Source organism: Artibeus jamaicensis, unplaced genomic scaffold, assembly GCF_021234435.1.
Source record: "Artibeus jamaicensis isolate MK-2021 breed Jamaican fruit bat unplaced genomic scaffold, CSHL_Jam_final scaffold_474, whole genome shotgun sequence".
Taxonomy (NCBI): Eukaryota; Metazoa; Chordata; class Mammalia; order Chiroptera; family Phyllostomidae; genus Artibeus; species Artibeus jamaicensis.
In genome coordinates this window covers 4,601,840-4,621,102 of record NW_026522046.1, presented here as the reverse complement: position 1 = coordinate 4,621,102, position 19,263 = coordinate 4,601,840, and the positions used below count along the sequence as shown (strand labels likewise).

Sequence of the window (19,263 nt, the reverse complement as noted above, 5' to 3'; positions counted from 1 at the left end):
ATCTTTTTATTTACTCTCCGCAAAAGTAGAGCTGCATAACATATCAAATAGTTATTTTGCTTGCAGAGGGACTTGAGTAATGATGTCTTTAAAACTCTCATATAACTAACCAAAATCATTGGGATTTTTTAATTGGAAAAGACTAATAAAACTCCCACTGCAGATAAACTCACTCTAATCAGCTCCTTGATATTATTTTCCTTTAATAAGTTGTAAGTGCTACTGTGTTAATCATATTTTAAACCAATATATACGGTGTAATCTCAAGTAAATAAAATTGTGTAGTGAAAGTGCTGAAGAGAAATATGTTATCATGCTAAGAGTGTTTATTTCTCAGGGGAACCTATGATTTACTTTTCTACAACAAGCCTTAATGGTATAAAGAAAAGCTATTTAAAAAACAGTAAAACAACTTTCTAAAAACATGTTATCACCAATATTTAAAAGTATGTATATCAAGTAAGCTGCTGAAATGCACCAAAATGGCAATATTATGTTTCTGAGTGATGGGACTATGAGTTATTGGGCCTTTCTTACTCTAACTTTTTTTAACTTTACATGTGATTTAAAATGATATTACAATATACTGTTTAACCATAGTATAGGATATATTATTAAATTGTTTAATGATAAATGTGTTGGTACTTTATTAAAAAACATTTTATCAAGACAAATAAAAAATGCCGTTTACTGCTACATTGATGACCCATATATTTGACTCACAGATATATTTGTTCCTCTTAGAAAATCACTAAATCAGAAAGCATGTGTGGAAATAAAAGGGTAACACGAGAAATCCTTGTGCTGATGAGAATGTTCTGATCTTGATTAGCCAATCTCAACATCTTGACTGTGATATTGTCCTATAGTTTCCCAAGATGTTACCACTGGGAGAAAACTGGGAAAAGGGCATATGTAATCTCTCTATATTAGTTATAATTGCTTGTGAATCTATCCTTATCTCAAAATAAAACATTTGATTAAAAATAAACAAAACTAGCTTCTCAGGTAAAAAAAAAAAGAAAATCACCAAATCCCAGAGTTTTAGGGGCTCTTATGTCATCTAACATAACAACTATTTGATGTAGGATCGGCCTTTGTAATAGTATTAATATTAATATTAACAGCTTGCACTGATGTACCAGTCCTCTGTAATATGCACTTCAGGTGCATTGTTTCATTGGATCTTTTAAAAATTCTATGAAGTTAGGTACTTGTGGTAGGCAGACTAATGTCCTAAAGATGTCCAAGTTCTACTCCCTGGAACCTGTGAATATGAATATGTTAGGTTACATGACAAGGGGCAATTAAGGTTGCAAATGGAATTTCAATGGACAGTCAGCTGAATTTGAGATGGAAAGATTATCCTGGATTATCTGAGTGAGTCCAGTGTAACACCAGGGTCCTTTTTGGTAGAAGAGGGGGACAGAGAGAGACTGTAAGAGGGATGTAATGTGGGAAAGTCTTGACTAGCCATTGCTGGCTTTGAAGATGGGAGGGAGGCACAAGCCAAGGAATGTGGGCAGCCTCTAGATGCAGGAAAAGGCAAGGAATGGATTCTCCCCTAGAGCCTCCAGAAAGAAATGCAGCCCTTTAATGACACCTTGATTCTAGTCCAATGAGATCTATGTCAGGCTTCTGACTTACAAAACTGTAATGTAATAAATGTGTATTTAAGCCACTAAGTTTGTGGTCACTTGTTACAGCAGCCTTAGAACACTGAAATAGAGTTGTATTCCAGTTTTACAGGTGAGCAGACTGAAGGGGTAGAAGAATAATTTGGTCAAGGCCACACATGCATGGTTAGGGACAACTCCAGCATTTGAATCCAGGTTGTCTGATGACAGAACCCACACTTATGGGCACTTGGCCCCACTGGTGCTCCCAGATGATTGTCCAGCATCTGCCTTAGCATGAAGTGTGGACTCCCTCCCCAGTAGCTCCCTGCACTTGAAGATGGTAGTAATTCATACATTGACCTTATTTACTGGGGGCTCAAATTGGTCTACCGAGTCATTTTTTCCACTTGATTGATCATACAAAAATAACCTAGTTCCTCCTTCCTGAGAAACACTTTAAAACTATCTGAGTCCAACAATCACTTCTCCCCCAGTCTTCTCTCTTTGGGTGAAACAATCCTAAATTCAGCCCTTCCTTAGAACACATGCTCTCAAGTTCCAGGACTTGACTGACCTCTCCCTTCTGGAAAACACCCAGACTGCCAACACCCATTGGAGGACCTAGTTTGTGTATTTTGATTTTCTCCCATGAGGTTATCATGCTGACCTTAACCCTTCTGAACTGGATTTTATACTATATCTTGAACTCTTTGATGGAAATGTTTCTAGAGCTCAATCAATAACTAAATACTCAACTTTTGAATTATCTGGTCTAAAAGACTTGAAAACATTGCTTGTTTTCAAGTTCCTTCTGATGTTATCACAAACTGATTCCACTCTTTGTTGACGCAAATCACACCTCTCTTGTTCTAGCCTGCAGGGGCTGGAAGAAAAGGCCTGTTAAGCTGCAGTGAGGAACTGTTTTGGTGAACGTGCAGCTTTTATAGGGAGACTTGTCACATCGCAGGTGGCTCGTGCGTATGTTCTGACATGGATGGGGGAGCCGGGGGAAAATGAGGGAAATGTTAACAGTCAATGTGCTTTTGTCATAGTTAAAACATTTTGAAATTAGGGCAGAGAGACCTGCACATATTAAATATTAATAACTGCCCCTAAAATCTTTGACCATCCACAGTTTTAAATGGTCCATGTTGCTGTTCCCTCATTTCTGCAAAAAAAAATCAAGGGCTGACTGTAAACAAGTAAGACGGCCAAAAAACAAACCAAAACCAAAACAAACAAACAGAAACAAAACCCTGGTCTTCTGCAGTTGCATAATGATGAGTATCTGGTGGAAAAACACGAACCCATATTTCATTCATTTTGCTCTCTATCTCTCTCAAGGAGGTGTGGGCAGGATGGGGGCTAAAACATTTTTGTGGGCTGGTATAGAAACACTCAAGTAATTGAATCAGCTGCTCTGTCAGAACTGACTGAGGAGTCAAAGGTATTTGAACATCGCATAAGGTTTGCATTTCCTTTATAAATACCTACAGGTGTAAGAATAGAAATAGAAAATGTCACAATTTCATTTGGGGCTTTTCTGAATCCAAAATACTTAAAAAATAGTTTGCAATATTGAGGGGAAACAGGGGCAGATAGTTTGGATCTCTGGGTGCCTAGGACCAGTCTCTCATGGGTGCCAAGTACAAGATGAGGACAAGGAAAGCCCAGGTCAGGCTGCAGAGTGCAGACTACAAAGGTGAGGATTTTAATTCTGCTGTGACTGATGCTATTGCGCCTTTATGCTCGGGGAAGTCAAACATCTGGGCTGTAACATCGGGCTACCTCACAGGGCTCCCAGAAAGAATAACTTAGAATGGTTTCATTTTTTGATTAAGAAAAGGTCTTATATAATAGGTGATACATTTTATGCTGTAACTACAGAGCATACTGTAGGTATTCAAAAGAGGAGGCCCTTTTTTTTTACTAGAATTGTATGATTTACAGACTATCTCTGTTCATCTAAAGAGGGAGAAGACAATGAGAAAAGGGCAGTCAAAGGTCAGGTGTCTGACTGCCCAGGATCACTCACCTATGCACCAACTGGGCACTCCATGGCCCCCGCTGGTAGGCCCTGAGTACCCATGGTGCACACGGCACCTGCAATGCAATCTGCCACCCCTTACTTACTCCCACTCTGTTCCTCCTGTTACCATGTCACCTAGGGTCTGTGACCCCCTACCTCTGTCTAGCTTATAGTTGGCATTTGGACTTAAAATCTCTAGTATTCAGACCCCAAAATTCTGCCCCTTGGACACTGATGGAACCGTGGAGGAAAAGTTCTACCCAGTTCTCTACAGCTTCAGTTCTAGAGAATCTAACTCTGGCTGGCTAATTGGTGCCACCCTTAGAGAGGGGTTTTGGGATTTGACGTAACACAGTTGGTCTCCTCCAGCTTTTAGTTGTCCTTCAAACCTTCAGTTCAAGGGCCATGCCAATGAGCCAACAGCCCAATGATAACTGAATCCCATGCCATCAGAAGACCTTTCATTGTTAATGCTTCATTGGTATCTGAGGCAATGCTTTCCTCATGCTTGCATTCAATAATATTCAACGACAGATGTCTACTGAGAACCTACTAAGTGTCATGAAATTACACATTATCTCATTCAATACTTGTAGCAACTTTGTAAGATTTTCAGAGGAGGAAGCAAAGGATTAAAAAGATTAAGTAACTTGCCCAAGGTCACACCATTAGTAAGTGGCAGAGCCAAGTTTTGATGCCAACTTAGACCATACCCTGCTGCCTCATTCTATAAATATCTATTCAGTGCTTAGTTATTTTCAAGACATATTTCCCACCACTTAAGAAATCAGGCTGCATTACTCCTCCCCAGCTATGCCATGGCCCTGGCTCCAGGAAAGCTAACGCTCTAGAGCCTGTTAATCACTCAAGGGCTTTTGGGAAAAGTGGTCAGCTTCTGGTTGCAATGAAGTACTGTTTCAGTCCCTTTGAAGGGACTGACCGGAGATATCTTGCTTCAGTCTAAACTGCTGAGGGACATATTCAAGTGGATGGCACTCAACAGGTTTGGAATAACACATTCTTTAAGTGCTCTGAGTTTCTGACCAACAACGAAAAAATTCTATAGTTAGACTTCTCTTTCTGGACACTCACTAACAGTGATAGTGGAATTAGGTAGCTTCTATGTATATATTACATATAAGCAAAACTCTTCCTGGAGAGTTCATGTAGAAATTCATGGGAGGCTGGTCCTTGGATATCTATCTGTAAGACTCATGGCATCTTTGGCTCATATGTGAATACGGAGAGCTGCCTGTGTGAGGCTGATAACCCCACTCCCTCCTCCCCTCAGTGAAACCCTGTTTCCACCATTTTTTTTACCTGCATTGCAAACTCCCCACTCTAAGCCTTGGCATGTGTGTCTTTTTATTAACCTTTCTCTTCCATGGGCCAGCTCCTGGATGTGAGATTTGTATAGTTTCACAGGCCCCACATTTACAAGGACCCTGGGCTTGGCTTGATGCTCTGTCGTCACCAGCTTGAAATTCTTAGACATTTTTTAACAAGGGGCCCTACATTTTGCACTGAGCCATGAAATCATGTGGTCAGTCCTGCTCCTTCCCAGGGAGGAGTCATTTCACACAAGTTAGGAGCGGTGGTCCCTGTTTACAACTCAGCAGGTACTTCCTCATGGTGCATGGGGAGGTAAGAGGTACACCCTCTTTAGCTTCAATTTCTTCATCTCTGAAATGGGGACGGTAGCACTTACTCTTGTTACTGTGAGCCCTGAATGAGATCATGCATAATGCATTCCCATCAGAATGTTCAATACATAATAAGTATTTGCTAGGTAAAATCCTTGGAAGACAGAAGGTACAGTACATAGTTTGAATGCTGCAGTTAGGAGCTGGGTTAGAATCATATCAGACTCATTGCGGTAATCATTTAACAATATATACAAATACTGAATCACTATGTTGTACATCAGAAACTAACATGATGTTATATGTCAGTTATATCTTAGTTAAAAAAAGAATCACACCTGCCCTACTGCTTAAAAAGTTGTATGCCCTCAGTTCGGTGACTTGGCTTCTCCCAGCCTTAGTTCCCTTCCCTATAAAATGGAAATGCTAACATTCACCTTTTAGAGTTGTTTTGGGATTTAAACAGCTAATGTATTTTAAAAACTGAGTTTATCACTTGCTATGTAGTAGGAGCTCAAAAGGTAACAGTTCTTAGATTGGTTCCCTTATAACTCTATTTTTGCACTTGTATGATACAACTTCCTGTATGCTATATTGCTTACTAAATGTAATCTCCTTGTATATGAAAATAATTTTGTAAAAAATAATTGAGGATTATTTTTCTTTCTTTGCTAGACCATGAATTCCTCAAAGGCAGGGACCATGTCTTATTTCCCCTTGTGTCCTAGAACACTTGCTAATTTGTTAAGTCTCAGTTGTATTAAATCTTTCTTCTGCTATTTATGCCAACAGTAAGATGATAATTTTCATAACATTCCTAAATTAGCAATTAATATTTAGCTTGTCAATGATTAGGAAGTAGAATGTATTAAAAATACATTCTCTGCCATCAAAGGCCCTTGACTTTCACACTCAGCTCATCTTCTTGCATCCCTGGGTCTAGTTCTGGCTCCATTTACAAAGCAATTCCATCAGGGAACATAATTTAGTTTTGTGCAACCAACTACCCTCTCTGGCAACAACCTGTGTAGAGAGGCCACTGCGGGGAAAGACGTTGCTGAAACCTCAGTGTTTTGATTCCTGTTAGAATTCAAACATGCCCCAGAACTGTGACTTTTAACCTTTTGATGTTTATAGATCCCTCCAAGAACTTTTGGATAGTTATGGACATTGTCTCTAGAAAAGGAGATTAGATATCTTGCATACAAGGTCAATGTGTCCTTAGAGCTCCCACAGCTCCCATGCCTCAGGTTAATTCTAATTCTTGTTAGAATAGCCTTGAAAACTCAATGAACTATGTGAAAGACTCAAGTTTCCTGATACATTCAACTTCCACTAGTCACATTTCCATATTCAAAACAAAGAAAAAACAATGACCACTCCCTGGATTTAACCTCAGGGTTATCCCTGTGGGCCCAGCACCCCAGCATTAAAGGTAAGGGCTTCCAGCCAACCAGTGCCTACTTTTCGGAAAACCTAAATTCAGCGGAGTAAAAGGAAGCCTTGTTTGATAATATCGTTTACATTTCCAAATCCCTGGTATCAAGCTTTCTTCCTATCCCTTGTGGCCCTTCCTAAGTTTAGCTGCTGGTGTAATGGGGTAACCATGGCAACAACCACCTGCCTATTTAAAACTGTCTCCAAAGCTAAATAAGGAAGCTTTGAGAAAATGGCTGCTCGCCTGCCTCTCAGTGGACAAACTGGGCACTCCTGGGTGTTTTCAACACGAGCAAGCAGGGGGGACTCAAAGAAGCAGCATGAACTCAAAGTTCTTAATATAAAGTGTTCTGGGACCTTGTAAACGAGAGCCTACCTCTACCCCACAATTTCTTCACTTATTAGTAGGCACATGGATTTATATACAAATTCCCATGCCTGTCATTCTAGAGGACCATACTACCTTGACCTCAACCAGGTGAAGGTGAGGCATGAACCTAACTGCAGAGTGGTCTTGTTAATGGGGACTGGGCAGTAGGAAGGAAAAACAGTCATTCAGAACACGGTGAATTTGGTCATTCTTCGCACTGAAATGCATAATTACGACATTTTTTCTAACAGGTGTTTTTCTAATTGTACTCAACCATGTATATGATTGCTCTATTTATGTCATATGTTGACCTATGAATTTTTGGAATATGGACAAATTTCTCCCTCCCTTCGTTCCCTTGCTTTCTAGCAGCTACAGAGGTTTTGCCTCTTTCTGAGCCAAGACAGCACACAACTGATCACAGCTTGCTCTTTCCCAAACACACTGCATTGTCTCATTTCTTGATGTCTTTGTGTACATTTGGTTCCTTCTCCTTGGGTTGCCCTTCTTTTTTTGTCAACTTAGAAAATACATACATGGTTTTCTGTGTCTTGGTTTGGGCATCTTTGTTATTGGAAAGTTCTCCACACCAAGCTGCACGCACATTGGTCACCTGGATTCACATCACTTAACGCAAATCCCATGCATTTCTGCCTTCCAGTCTGTCTCCACCATTGGACTGACCACCCCCCACTCCCACAGGTCTATTCAAAACATCTCTGGAACAGTGCCTGGTATGGGTAAGTGGTATGTTTTCAAAAGATATATTCATTTTGAATGAATAAACAGAACCCCCATGGATTTCACAAGCACACCGGATCTTAACAAGCATGTGCGCATGAGTATGTATACGAATACCTATATGAAAAGAGGACCGCAAAAGTCTGGAGTGGATGGGGTATTTTTAAAAAGTGATTTCGTAAATAAACATGAGAGTGAAAACTGTTGTGAGAAGACAATCAATTAACTGCCTTGTAAGTTTGTGACTACAGTAGGAGCGTTCTGTGAGTGTGCGTGGCCTGTGTGTGGGCGTGAGAGCAACAGAATGCATGCCCTGAGACCAGTTCAGCAATGATAGGATCCTGCAGATCACTGTTCCTGAAGCTGAAAGAGCTTCATTATGTTCACTTTCTGATCTCTGAACATCTAAAAACTTTCTTCTTCCTGGCTAAACTTTCGGGTTGGGGGTCAGGGGAAAGGAGCAGGAATTGAAATGATGGAGCTTTTCGGGAGTTGGGCTTCAAGTGAAAGCCTCAGACACGCGGGCCCCTCATCAACAAGAAAGTCAGGCCCGCCAAGCTCAGTGTGAATCTTTCCCCACTTGACTGAGGGTAGTAGAGTGGGACCCAGGGGTCATCTTGAAATGATACAATAAAGAGGAAAGAGAAGGGATGAAAATTAACTGAGATGAAAAAAGGAAGAGAGAAAGGTAACTTAACAATCGCAGGGACAGTTAACGCCAGGCCCCACTCACTTCCTGAAAATTCCCTCCCGTCAGCAGGGAGGGTTTGGTTTTATTTGCAATTGACCTGTGGTTTTTCTTTCTCCTCTCCCGTGCGGACCTAACACTGCTCACCCGGTGCGGAAGGGGTCCCGCTGCCTCTGCTGCCCTCTGCTGCCGGGGGAGGAGGAGGCGGCGACGCCCTCCCGGTCCTCCGGGACGGCTCCGGGCTGCCGCCCCCTCCCCTTCGGGCCCGAGAGAAGCTGAGGCCCTGCCATCCTGCCTGCCCTCTCCCCAGGAATCGTGGGGCCTGGGGGTGGGGGAACGGCACATTTTGGGAAAGCGGCCGAGCCCCAGGAAGGGTTCCACTCAGCCAAAAACCGACTCCACTGCCTCCGGCTGGCGCATCGCCCCACTCCTCCCGCCCCCTGCTCCCTCCCTCTGCACGTCTCCCTCTGGGAGGGGACGGGAGGCTAGGCGGCGGCAGTTTTCTGACTTTGTTTTCGTTTTCGTCTTGGACATGGAAGCCCTCCTTCCGGCAACGTGGCAGGAAAGCGAAGTCCCTGGGCGGCCGGGCCAAGAACACTCGGGTGCTAGCAGGTGGAGGCCTCGGACTGGACCGCGGCGAGCCGGGCCCGCTGCCCTCCAAAGGCCCTCTTACCTGCTGTTGAATTTCTCAGGGTGTTTCTCTCTCATCACGTGGAACCGGTGTGCAATAGAAGCATCCTGAAAGGAGAAGACACAGAAAGCAGATCCCTGGTTAGTTAGTGGCCATGACCGTGCAATGTGGATGGACGGGAAGCAAAGGTTCTCACTGGAATCCCCCAACCTCTGAGAGCCCTTCTCACAGGGGAGAGAACAGGGCCAAGGTTAGGGGCTAGTGGCATCCACGCTTGTAGACTCCTTGCAGAATTCACCCTCTACCTGGCCATGGTCCAGGGGGAGGGAAGGGGACTGCTGCTGCGGCCCTGTGTTTGAGGAGAGAGGGTATCTGTCTGGATTTGTGAGCAGTGAGAACGCAAGAAGCCCTTGTATGTGTGTGGGAGGAGGAGGGTTACCGAGGGTGAGCCTTTGGAAATGCCTTGCCATATTCACTTTTAGAAAAATACTTTTTATTTTGGAGTATTTTAAAACAAGAAGTTTCAAAAAGAGTACAGTGAGTTCCTGCATCCCTTTCACCCAGCTCTCCCAGCGATAACTTCTTACATAACTACAATACATTGTCAAACCCAGAAAACTGATGTTGGCAAAACATGTGATACATTAACTCTTAACCACCCATAATAGTAGAAACAATCGGCAGTGTTTGATAACATGCCTAGCAGAGAATAGAAAGTCTGTTTAAACTCCTGGCTTCCACTTCTTGATCGCACCTGGAAGTAGCTCGCTCCAAGGTCCACGAGAGGCTCATTACCACATCCTACGGGCACTTTGCTGCCCTCCCATTAGCACACCCCTTGCTGTTTTCCTGGCCACCATCTCCTGAGAACTCAGTGTGGACGGCTCCTGACACCAGGCTCCTGGGTTTTCCATCCTGGGACCAGACCTTCTTTGCCCCGAGTGCCGTCTGTAGCCCACACTCAGTGTGGGGGCCGTCTGGAGTTCTTATGGCTGTTGCCAGCATCTAGATACTGTCTCCACAATATCTATCTTTAGTACCATCCCTGCACTTCAGACCTGAAAATGAACTCATCTTTCCTCCTCAAACTTGGTCTTCTACGCTAGTTAATGGTCTGATTTTCCAGCAGAAGAACGTGTGATGCCCCCTTGTTCCGCAAGCCCTGTGGTCCCACGCCAGTGCATTAGGGGCAGGTGATGAACTCTAGAGTTACACAGGCCAGTTGGGCTGGCGTGAGTGAGTAACAAACACAAGAGAGCTGATTCAGATTTGTTCAGGGGGAAAAAAACCCAGAAACTCATTTACTGGAATATGTGGGTAAAAGAGAACTGAAATTCCATACAGTGAATTCTCAGCTAGTGCGTATTAATTCTGTTTCTTAATGTGGAAACTCTACAAAATATTTTTTTCTAGGAGTTCTTTTTTTTTTAACGTAGGGAGGCATAGTGCAGTGAAGAAGCATTTTTTGAGCATATGCTGTGTGTGATGAGCAAAATACAAGCCAATGGTGGGGGACAGAGAGTCCAGAAGCAAGGTAGGGGGCAGAGAGGAGCTTTTGTAGTATGTACACTTGGCAGAGGAATAAAGCCAGCCAGCAGCCAACCCCCTGCTGAAGAGTAGACAGGGTAGGTCAAGGATGTGGGCTTATTTTGTGGTTGGCAAGTACTCTGTGATGAAATCATGTCTTAGAAATTTCAAGTTTAAACTCTAGTTATTGATTTAGATTTTAGTTTAAGACACACGAAGAGTTGAAGGTCTCGGTTAGGTAGGCACCCCTGTGGATGCACGAGGGGAGAGGCACACACCCCGGGGGCCCCTGTCCTCTGTCCCCAGAGCTGCCTGGGCGGTGCTCCTGGCAGCTGTGCTCCGTGCTGCCAGACTGCGCCCACCTCCTTCTCCCTGAGCAAGTTTCAGTGAATACCCTGAACAAAATCCATCTGACATCTGTCAAACGCTTCTCTAGAATTCAAGAAAACACTCCATCTGCTTGTGTTCCTTTGAAGAACCAATTTTCTTCTGTCAGGAAAAAGAAAAGAAAAGAAAAGAAAAAAGCAATCACACGTTGCCTGGCATGATTTGTACTTCATGACTCTCCCGCCCCCAGTGCTGCTTCGACGGGCTCCTGGCTCTTTTATTCTCTGGGATGTGTGCACAGGCCCCCTCCCCGTGCGGAGTTCCTGTATCCTTGGCTTTTCCTAACTAGGTTTTGCAAGACTTCTTTTCACAAAGAGCAGCTTTTACAATATAATTAGTAAAGCATGTGGGTCCTAATTTGACAATGTAATTCCCCGGTAAATGCACCAAGTGGTGAAGGAGAATCGAGTAGTTCCTGTGCTGTTCACTCTTGAAAAGTCAATGCTGGTCAAAATCTGACCATGTTGCCCTCTCTGAGGATTGAAAAGAGAGTCAAGACTCACTTTTACCCTCTGTTGGGCTTCTCTCTGTCAGGCACTGAGCGGGCTGTCCTTATATTTAGTAGTGATCTCATTTACATTTTGGAAACCAATGCTACAACGGGTCAAAGCCTTCTTTAGTAATCATTACAGCAAAATGGGACTTCTGTTCTGAAAAGAGTGGGGTGTTGATGGGAACCGCAAACCTGTGGATGGGATGATGGCAGTTTTGAAGACGTCATTTTCTCAGGTCCCCTCTGTGAAGTGTTGGGTGAAGAGATGACGGCGGTGAGGACACATGGCTACTCTTCCCCAAACTGAAAGTCCAGTCGCACAGTGGGACAGAATATTTCGGTACCCCTTCCAAACCTAAGCAGCAGTGTCTAGACTCTGAGAGGTCGGGATGTCTAGGCCAGTGATGTGCGGTAGAAATACGTTTACAGTTTTCTAGTAGCCACATTCAAAAAAGTGAAAGGAGAGGACATTAACTTTAAGAATATATTTTACTGAAGAAATCCTACCCTTGTAATTAATATGAAAATTATGGCAATATTTTCAATTCTTTCCTTCATGTCACACTTTTGAAATTTAGTGTGTATTTTATACTTAGCGCATCTCTCAGTTTAGACTGGCCCCATTTCAAGGACACAACAGCTGCAGGTGGCTAATGGCTACTATATTGGACAATGCATTTCTAAGTCCCTTTGGCAATTTGTGAAGATAAAAAGAGAGTGAGAAGACAGTAAAACAGATCATTTGAAATTTGGATTGTTCTGAAAAATTATGGCAGATTGGGGAACTGAAAAGAGCATAGACCTTTTGTTGAAGACCCTTTTAGTGAGTTCCATTGTTTTGGTACCTTCCTGGCTCTCACAGGTGACGGAGAAAAACCTGAGGCTGAGGGAGTCCAAATGTTAAATTCTGTAATGGGTAGGATGGCTGTCACTGTGGAAACTGGGCTGCTGAAGTCTGAGAAGTATAGTCTGTAAGGTGGAAAATGGTGCGTGGGGCAGTGTGGTGGCTGTGGTCTCTCCTTGGCCCCCAGGGTTCCCGAGCGTCAAAAAATAGATTTCATCCAATCAAGGGATTAGCTGTTCGCTCATCCTGTCAAGGCTCAGTGAAAGCAGAGCCTTTGAGGCATTCAGAGTTACACATACCCGAAGAATTATTTCGCAGTCCCCAACTTCCTGTCACTGATACCTGGCCATTCTGACATTTCTGCAAATCCAAAAATAAAGAGCAGAGACGAGGAGGCCAGAGAAGTCAGAGGAAGTAGTGTCCTGGATGACTGTGTTTAAAATCTCTTGCCAATGGACGGAATCAGAGGGACTGAGAAGGCCAACTATTTCAACTCCTCACTGAGGGGAGCTGGCGTGCATGTGGGCAATGGGAACGTGGTGACAATGAGGCCACAGTCACTCCTTGGTTAGGCCAGAGTCTGTGCTGTTTATCTCCCCATCTATTAAATGGGTTCTGTTGGTAACAAAGGGACCAGTGAACGACTAGGGTGAATTCTTTACTGCCTATGGGCACCACAGCGGCAGTCATTGTCATCACCTCTGTAAGGCAAAGCGGCAGACATTTGATATTAATAGATATTCCAGGGCCTTCACAAGCTGCAAAGACTTCGCAAGGCTCTCTTTGCCAAAGAAGTCTGACTCTAATCATTGTAAGGAAGTAAAACTGTGGGTTGGTTTACATACCTACTTCTCCTCTTACAAAGTTTGGGAAATCAAATAGGGAGCAAGAGCTTCTGCAAATGTCAGCCCCAGATTTTGTTAGGGTTGTCTGTTGGCTACTTGTTTTCTCAAGGATTTCCCTTTCCAACTTTTAAAGAGGGAGCACACAAACCCTGCAAACACTGAGAGAAGGCTAAGGGCACACCAAGGAGATAAAAAAATCCTAGTTCCTCACTGCTTTGCAATAAAAAAATTAAGTACGTATGAGCTAAAGGTGTGTGTGGGGAAATTATAAGGAAAGATACTGTGAAGTTCTTGATAAGTTGAAAGATGAATAGATTGCATTATTATAAGTCAGCCTAGGGAAAAGAAATATCTTGACCACTGAGTGGGATGGAGAATCTGTTCATATGCATTTCTCAAGGGGACAATTAGTCTTCTTCCCTCCCTTCCCAGTTATTTGCAAGAATGAATTAAAACCATGATTGCCATTGGCTCTTGGGATTAGGCTTGGTTATCTAGTTGAGGGGAGGTTGTCTATTCTCTTTTACTGTATTCATTCAATTGGTAAGCTAATGCTGAGTGCTATTTTTTTTTCTGTGTAGAGGCAGACAGGGGGTGTCAGGAATCATGCTGTTTTGGGCAGCCAGAGTGTAGGTGTGTTGAGAGGATTTGGGGCTGAAGAGCCTGACGGCAGCCATGACTGTAACCTGCCCCCTAGAGGTTCCTGGGCAGGTCACCCTGTTCTGCGCTCAGCTTTCACTTTTGGCTGGTTGCTCAGAGGTGTTGGTTTTCCCCACTTCTCTCTTCTCCATGATGATTTCAGTTCTGGGTTCTGCTTCTGTGAAGAGCCACTTCCTTTGACAATTCTTTGCTCTCATAGGCTGTCTTCACTTACTGAAGACTTTGTAGGAACCATCTACATCAGAATTATCTCAGGGGCTTGTTAAAAATACAAATTCCCAGACCTTACCCAGACCAGCTGAATCAGAGTACAAATCAGGATGGGATTCCATCAGGGTGGAATTTGCATTCTGAGAGGCACAGGTGAGCTGTCTTTGAGTCATCCCCAGCACCTCCCCCCCAAATGCTGCTGTGTCTGGTGGTGTGAAGGGGAGGGGGTGTGCCGAAGCTGTGGGGCTCATGGCCCATAGGCCAGTGGGCTTCGGATCTCAACAGCAGGGGCTCCCAGCTCCACCACTCACCGGCTCAGACATGTCTCTCCACCTTTCTAAGCTAAAGTTCCTTCTTACAAAATGCGAAAAGATAATGACAATACCTACTGACAGGAAAACTCTGCCTGGTGTGCAGTAGGTACCCAAAAATATTAGCAAGTTATATCCTAGTCATTACAGGCAAGACTTAAGTTTTTGTGAAAATGTAATGATGGAAAGGCCAAGCTCCAGAAGCCCCGTGAGCACCAGGTATGACATACATGTGTGATTTGTAAGAGGAGAAGAACGCATGTTCCCAATGGGGGAAATGGCCTAGAAGGTGATCCAAAAACGAGATTGGCCTTTGAGCCAAGAAGTGGAGGGAGGAGGAGTCACTGGTGAGGGAGCTGGAAGAAACCTAGGGGAAGATGTCTCCACCAGCTGAGACCAAGGGGCTGGGGAGATAAACACGATCAGGGCACAGAGACCCCGAATTCACGGCTGGTCCAACAGCGCCATCCTCTCAGAACCTGACTGTGGGCCCAGCGATGCCTCTCTCTTCTGTTTTAGTAACAGAAAAAGAGCAGTGTATTAGGAGTCAGAAAATGAAGGCAAATTCCTTAGTCTGTCTGTTTCCTTATCTATGAAGTAGAGATAATACTACCCTTTAGTGTAGTCATAACAACCAAGAAAATAGCAGTAAATATGGAAAATTTTAAATCTTATAAATGTAAGGTATTACTATTATTAATCCTTTCCTTTTCTATGTTTCTGTTAGTCTTATTAAAAAACAAAACCTTTTCCTTAAACCTCCTGTTGCCTCAATATATCTGTCATTTCTTCTTCTTGAGTGTTCTCTCTTTTTTTAAATAACCTACATTGTCAAAGGAGGCACAGGTGAGGTTGGGTGAGGAGGCAGGTATCACATAGTCTGGGTCTGGAGGGACTCAAATGCATACGAAACTGGACAGCATCATTTCCCAGACAAGGACCCAGAGCAAAAAGTGCCTTCAGAATGAGGCACAGCATGAGTGTGCCAGTTCTGCCCCTTACTCGTCCCATGTCCTGAGTCCTCACCTGTAAAATGGGGACAGTGGGGACAAGACACCTGCTGGATTGCTGTGAGGGCTAGAATATGTAAAGGAGAGTACATAGTAGGAGCTCAATACATGATACTGTCTTTGTTGCACCTCCCTCCAAACACCAGCTTTATTTATGGCAGTGATGGATCCCTTTTCTTTCCCATCCTGCACCAACAGTTTGGGAAGCACCGTATACTTCATCTTCTTTGGGCCAGAAGCTGAGTTCATTGAAACAAAGTAACAGCACTGGGGGCTGAGGGAAGAAGAGAAAGGAGGAACCATTTCTCTGTGTGTGTGTGTGTGTGTGTGTGTGTGTGTGTGTGTGTGTGTATGGTAGAGGGAGGAAGAGACAGGCACAAGTAAACCAATCCCTTCAATCCAATTCAGACAGTGCACAGAGGGTTGTGGGAGCACCAAGACGGAGGACACAGCTCAGCCAGAGCAGTCAGCCAGGGAGATGCCCCTGGAGTGTGGGGAATGGGGCTGAGAAGAGGAGAGAAAACGGAAGAGAAGGAATTCTGAGAGCCACAGCAGCCAAACCAGCTTGGGGCCACATAGTCCTCCTTGGAGAACAGAGTTCCAACTCCTGAAGCTCATGTGAAAGTCTCCTGCTGACCTTGCCCCTTGGTTATTTCTTGGTGTTGTTTATCCAAAGGGTAAATCTGTCTTTTGAAAATGACCTGTCTTTTCTTGTGTTCATTAAAATTACAGGGGAGGGAATTTCCACTGTAGTCAAGGATGAGGGCTTGGTGTGATACAGATGTCCAGAGGCAAGATGCTTGGACACAAGTCAAGGCTGGAGGCAAAGAGTAGGGACCCAGAAGGGAACAATGGTGGATGAGAACCTCTCCGGCCCATCTGAGCTTCCTCTTCTATGCAGAAAGGCAATCCCTGGCCAACTCACCACGCCGATGGAGAAGTAGTTGTTCATGATGTCATACGGGACCTGGTCCCCATTCTCCACTTCTTCTCTGGGGATGACTTCCAGGTGCCAGCGGTCCAGCATCGCCAAGGGGCTCTGCTCGATCTCCTTCAGGATTTTCGTCAGGCTTCCTCCTTCGTAACCTGCAGAGCATAACATTGCATTTGCCTCAAAGCAGACAGCTAAGTTGTTGCTGATGTACAGGCCGCTGTCAGGGCAGGGAATCCCGTGGGCATCTGTGACCTGAAATCCCCTTAGTGTGTCTGTGGGCCAGAGACACTTAAGTTCCTGAGCCACAGAAAAGAAGAGGACAATATGGAGTAATTAGAAAGAAGCTGGGGAGATTTGAACACTGGAGTAGATGGGGTGGGGTGGGTGCAGGCTGGGCAGCGAAGGCATGACCTGGAGAATTGGTGGGCTGGGTGCTGCAAGCTGCATGTTGAAGAACAGAGGATCCATTTCCACACCATGTCGTGTTGCAGAGGAACAGGGTGGTAGGCAGAATTTTAAGATGACCCCCACGAGATTCCTGCCCCTGCTCCCCTCCCCCACCCTCTGGCCAGTGTATGCACCATTCAAACCCCCTGGGACCTGTGAATATAAGATGGGAGAGTCACTGTTCCAATTAGGTTTGTTAAATGAAACCACTGACTTTTTAGCAAAGGGAGCTTGATTGTCCTGTGTGGAGCTGACCTATCAGAAGAGTCCTCAGAATGGACTGGGCTTTTCCTTAAGAAATAGATTCCAAGCTTGAGAGGGATTTGACATGACGGAGATTCTCTGTTGCCAGCTTTGAAGATGGAAAGACCATCTGGCAAGTAATGAGGGAGGCCTCTAGCATTTGAGAGTGGTCCCAGCAGACAACCAGCAAGGAAACAGATCCCCGGTCCTACAACCATGAAGAACTGAATTCAGCTAACAACTTCGATGAGCTTAGAAGCAAATTCTTCCCCCAGAGCCTTCAGGGAGGAGCAGAGCCTGTCTAATGCCCTGATTTCAGTCAGCGAGGGCCTAAGCAGAGAACCCCGTCACCCTGCTCCAGGACTTCAGGCCTAATGGATTGTGAGCTAAAAATGAATGTTTTAAGCCTCTACATTATGATAATTTGTTATGTAGCAATAGAAAACTAACATAGAATGTGAATTGTAAGTGATAAGAGGTTAGTGGGAGAGTCTTTTCTTTCAAATAACACTTCTATTGTTTTTAATCCTCGCTGTAAGACATTTTTTCATTGCTTTTTTTTATAGAGAAAGGAAGAGGGAGAAAGAGAGAGAGAGAGAAGCATCGATTGGTTGCCTCCTGTGCATGCCCAGATCAGGGATCATATGTGCAGCCTAAGTATGTGCCCTGACTGGGAATTGAACCCCCAAACTTTCAGTTATGGGAGGACATTCCAACCACTAGAGCCACACTTCTGTGTTCTGCTTACATGTGGGGCAAACTTGAAGAGTATTTTCAAGTGGCCAGGGCTTTGCTCAGCTCTTTATGGGATGCCCCACAAGACAGCACTGGTAGCACGCATATAGTGGAGGGCCTGGAGATTATGTGGGAGCACAGGCTGGGTTTCCTGCATGAAATCTGTGCCTAGCTAGGCTGCCTAGATGCTCAGGGCCTGGGGCCACACTCTGCCTGGCCCTCTGAACAGAAGGTTCTTTTTTAGTCTCAGTGAGTGGCTGAGGACCCTGAAAACTCTTCCAGTGCCTGCCAAGTTCCTCCTAGGGCTGGCTTTCACTCACTGTGGCCCAAGCACACACCAATCTCTGACTGCTCACTGACCGCTGCCAGGCCTGGTCTTGAATCACTCTCTGAATTGCTCAGCCACCTTAAGTCCCACTCTGATCTGCCTGCCAGACTGATCTGTGTGCTGCTTGTGCTGATCTGAACTTCTCCGCCCTCTGGAATGTGCCCAGCTCCACGGGGCTGTTGCAGTTTGCAAAGGTCTCAACTTAGCTCCTGCCCATTGCCCTGTAAGGTTACTACTCTGAGTTCCCTCTTAGGGAATTTTCAAAATGAGGGCCCGTGGCTATGGGGAGCTAAGATGATCTGGATGCAGCTAACAGCCAGGGATGTGGCTTTTCAGTCTGAGTTCTGAGTCCTAATTTAGAAGATCGGTAATTTGGGAAGGGGAGATTTTATGCAGAAAACACCTAAGTGAGCCCCTCCTGGGATGGGTACTCGGGGGGCAGACAAAGGGACCTCTACCTCAAAGTGGACTTGGTCTACTAAGGAAGGAGGGAGTAAGCAGACAGTTCCAAGACAGTAATAATGTAAGGGGTAGGCATGGGCCTCGGCATGGAGTGCAGGGCAGGAAAATGCTCATGAAGTCGATCTGGCTCCAGAGTGGAGTTTGATTCTGTGGACTGTTATCCCTAAAAAGCTTAACTTTGGGGAGCATCCCTGCTGACTGGAAAGCTTATCCCAGGGCAGTGCCCCTCCCAGGCAGACTCACCTCCTCCCCAGCGGAGACACCTGGCCAGGTCATTTCCTGTTCCAAGAGGCAGGACAGCCACCGGTGGATGCTTGGCGAAGTTGGCCTTATCTGTAACCCATGCAGAGGAAGATGCCACAGGTTACAGAATGTTCATGTTATTTAGTTATCCCTCGCTTGATGCCTGAACCCCTCCATAGCGTTCCTTGTTTGAATACCTCCCATGATGGGGAGCACATCCTTTCCTAAAGTTTTTTCTTCCACCTGCAGCGTGTTGACTACTACAGTGGGTTTCCCCCGGCCTACTTAGCAAAATCGGTCTCCCTGTAACTTGCACCTCTTCATTCTAATTTCATCCTAATGTGTCCCTTTGGGATGATAGCACAGCTCAAAAACATTCGATTGCAGAGCTCTAATCCTTAATGATAACCAGCACTTATTACACTT

The 19,263-nt window shown here is 44.8% G+C and overlaps 1 protein-coding gene across 7 annotated transcripts in view; it reads right to left on the bottom strand.

Moving 5' to 3' along the window:
• Positions 1 to 19,263, bottom strand: part of DGKG (diacylglycerol kinase gamma) — a 184,309-nt gene that overhangs the window by 79,635 nt on the left and 85,411 nt on the right. For all 7 annotated transcript variants that reach the window (XR_005080209.2, XR_008390203.1, XM_037129676.2 and 4 more), the window contains 3 exons: positions 18,838 to 18,927; positions 16,371 to 16,531; positions 9,201 to 9,265 (listed from right to left, as the gene is read on the bottom strand). Coding sequence is in view for 5 of the 7 variants with exons in the window: in XM_037129676.2 (XP_036985571.2) it covers positions 9,201 to 9,265; positions 16,371 to 16,531; positions 18,838 to 18,927 (316 nt within the window). In the remaining 2 variants the exon portion in view is untranslated. The remainder of the gene's footprint in view (positions 1 to 9,200; positions 9,266 to 16,370; positions 16,532 to 18,837; positions 18,928 to 19,263) is intronic.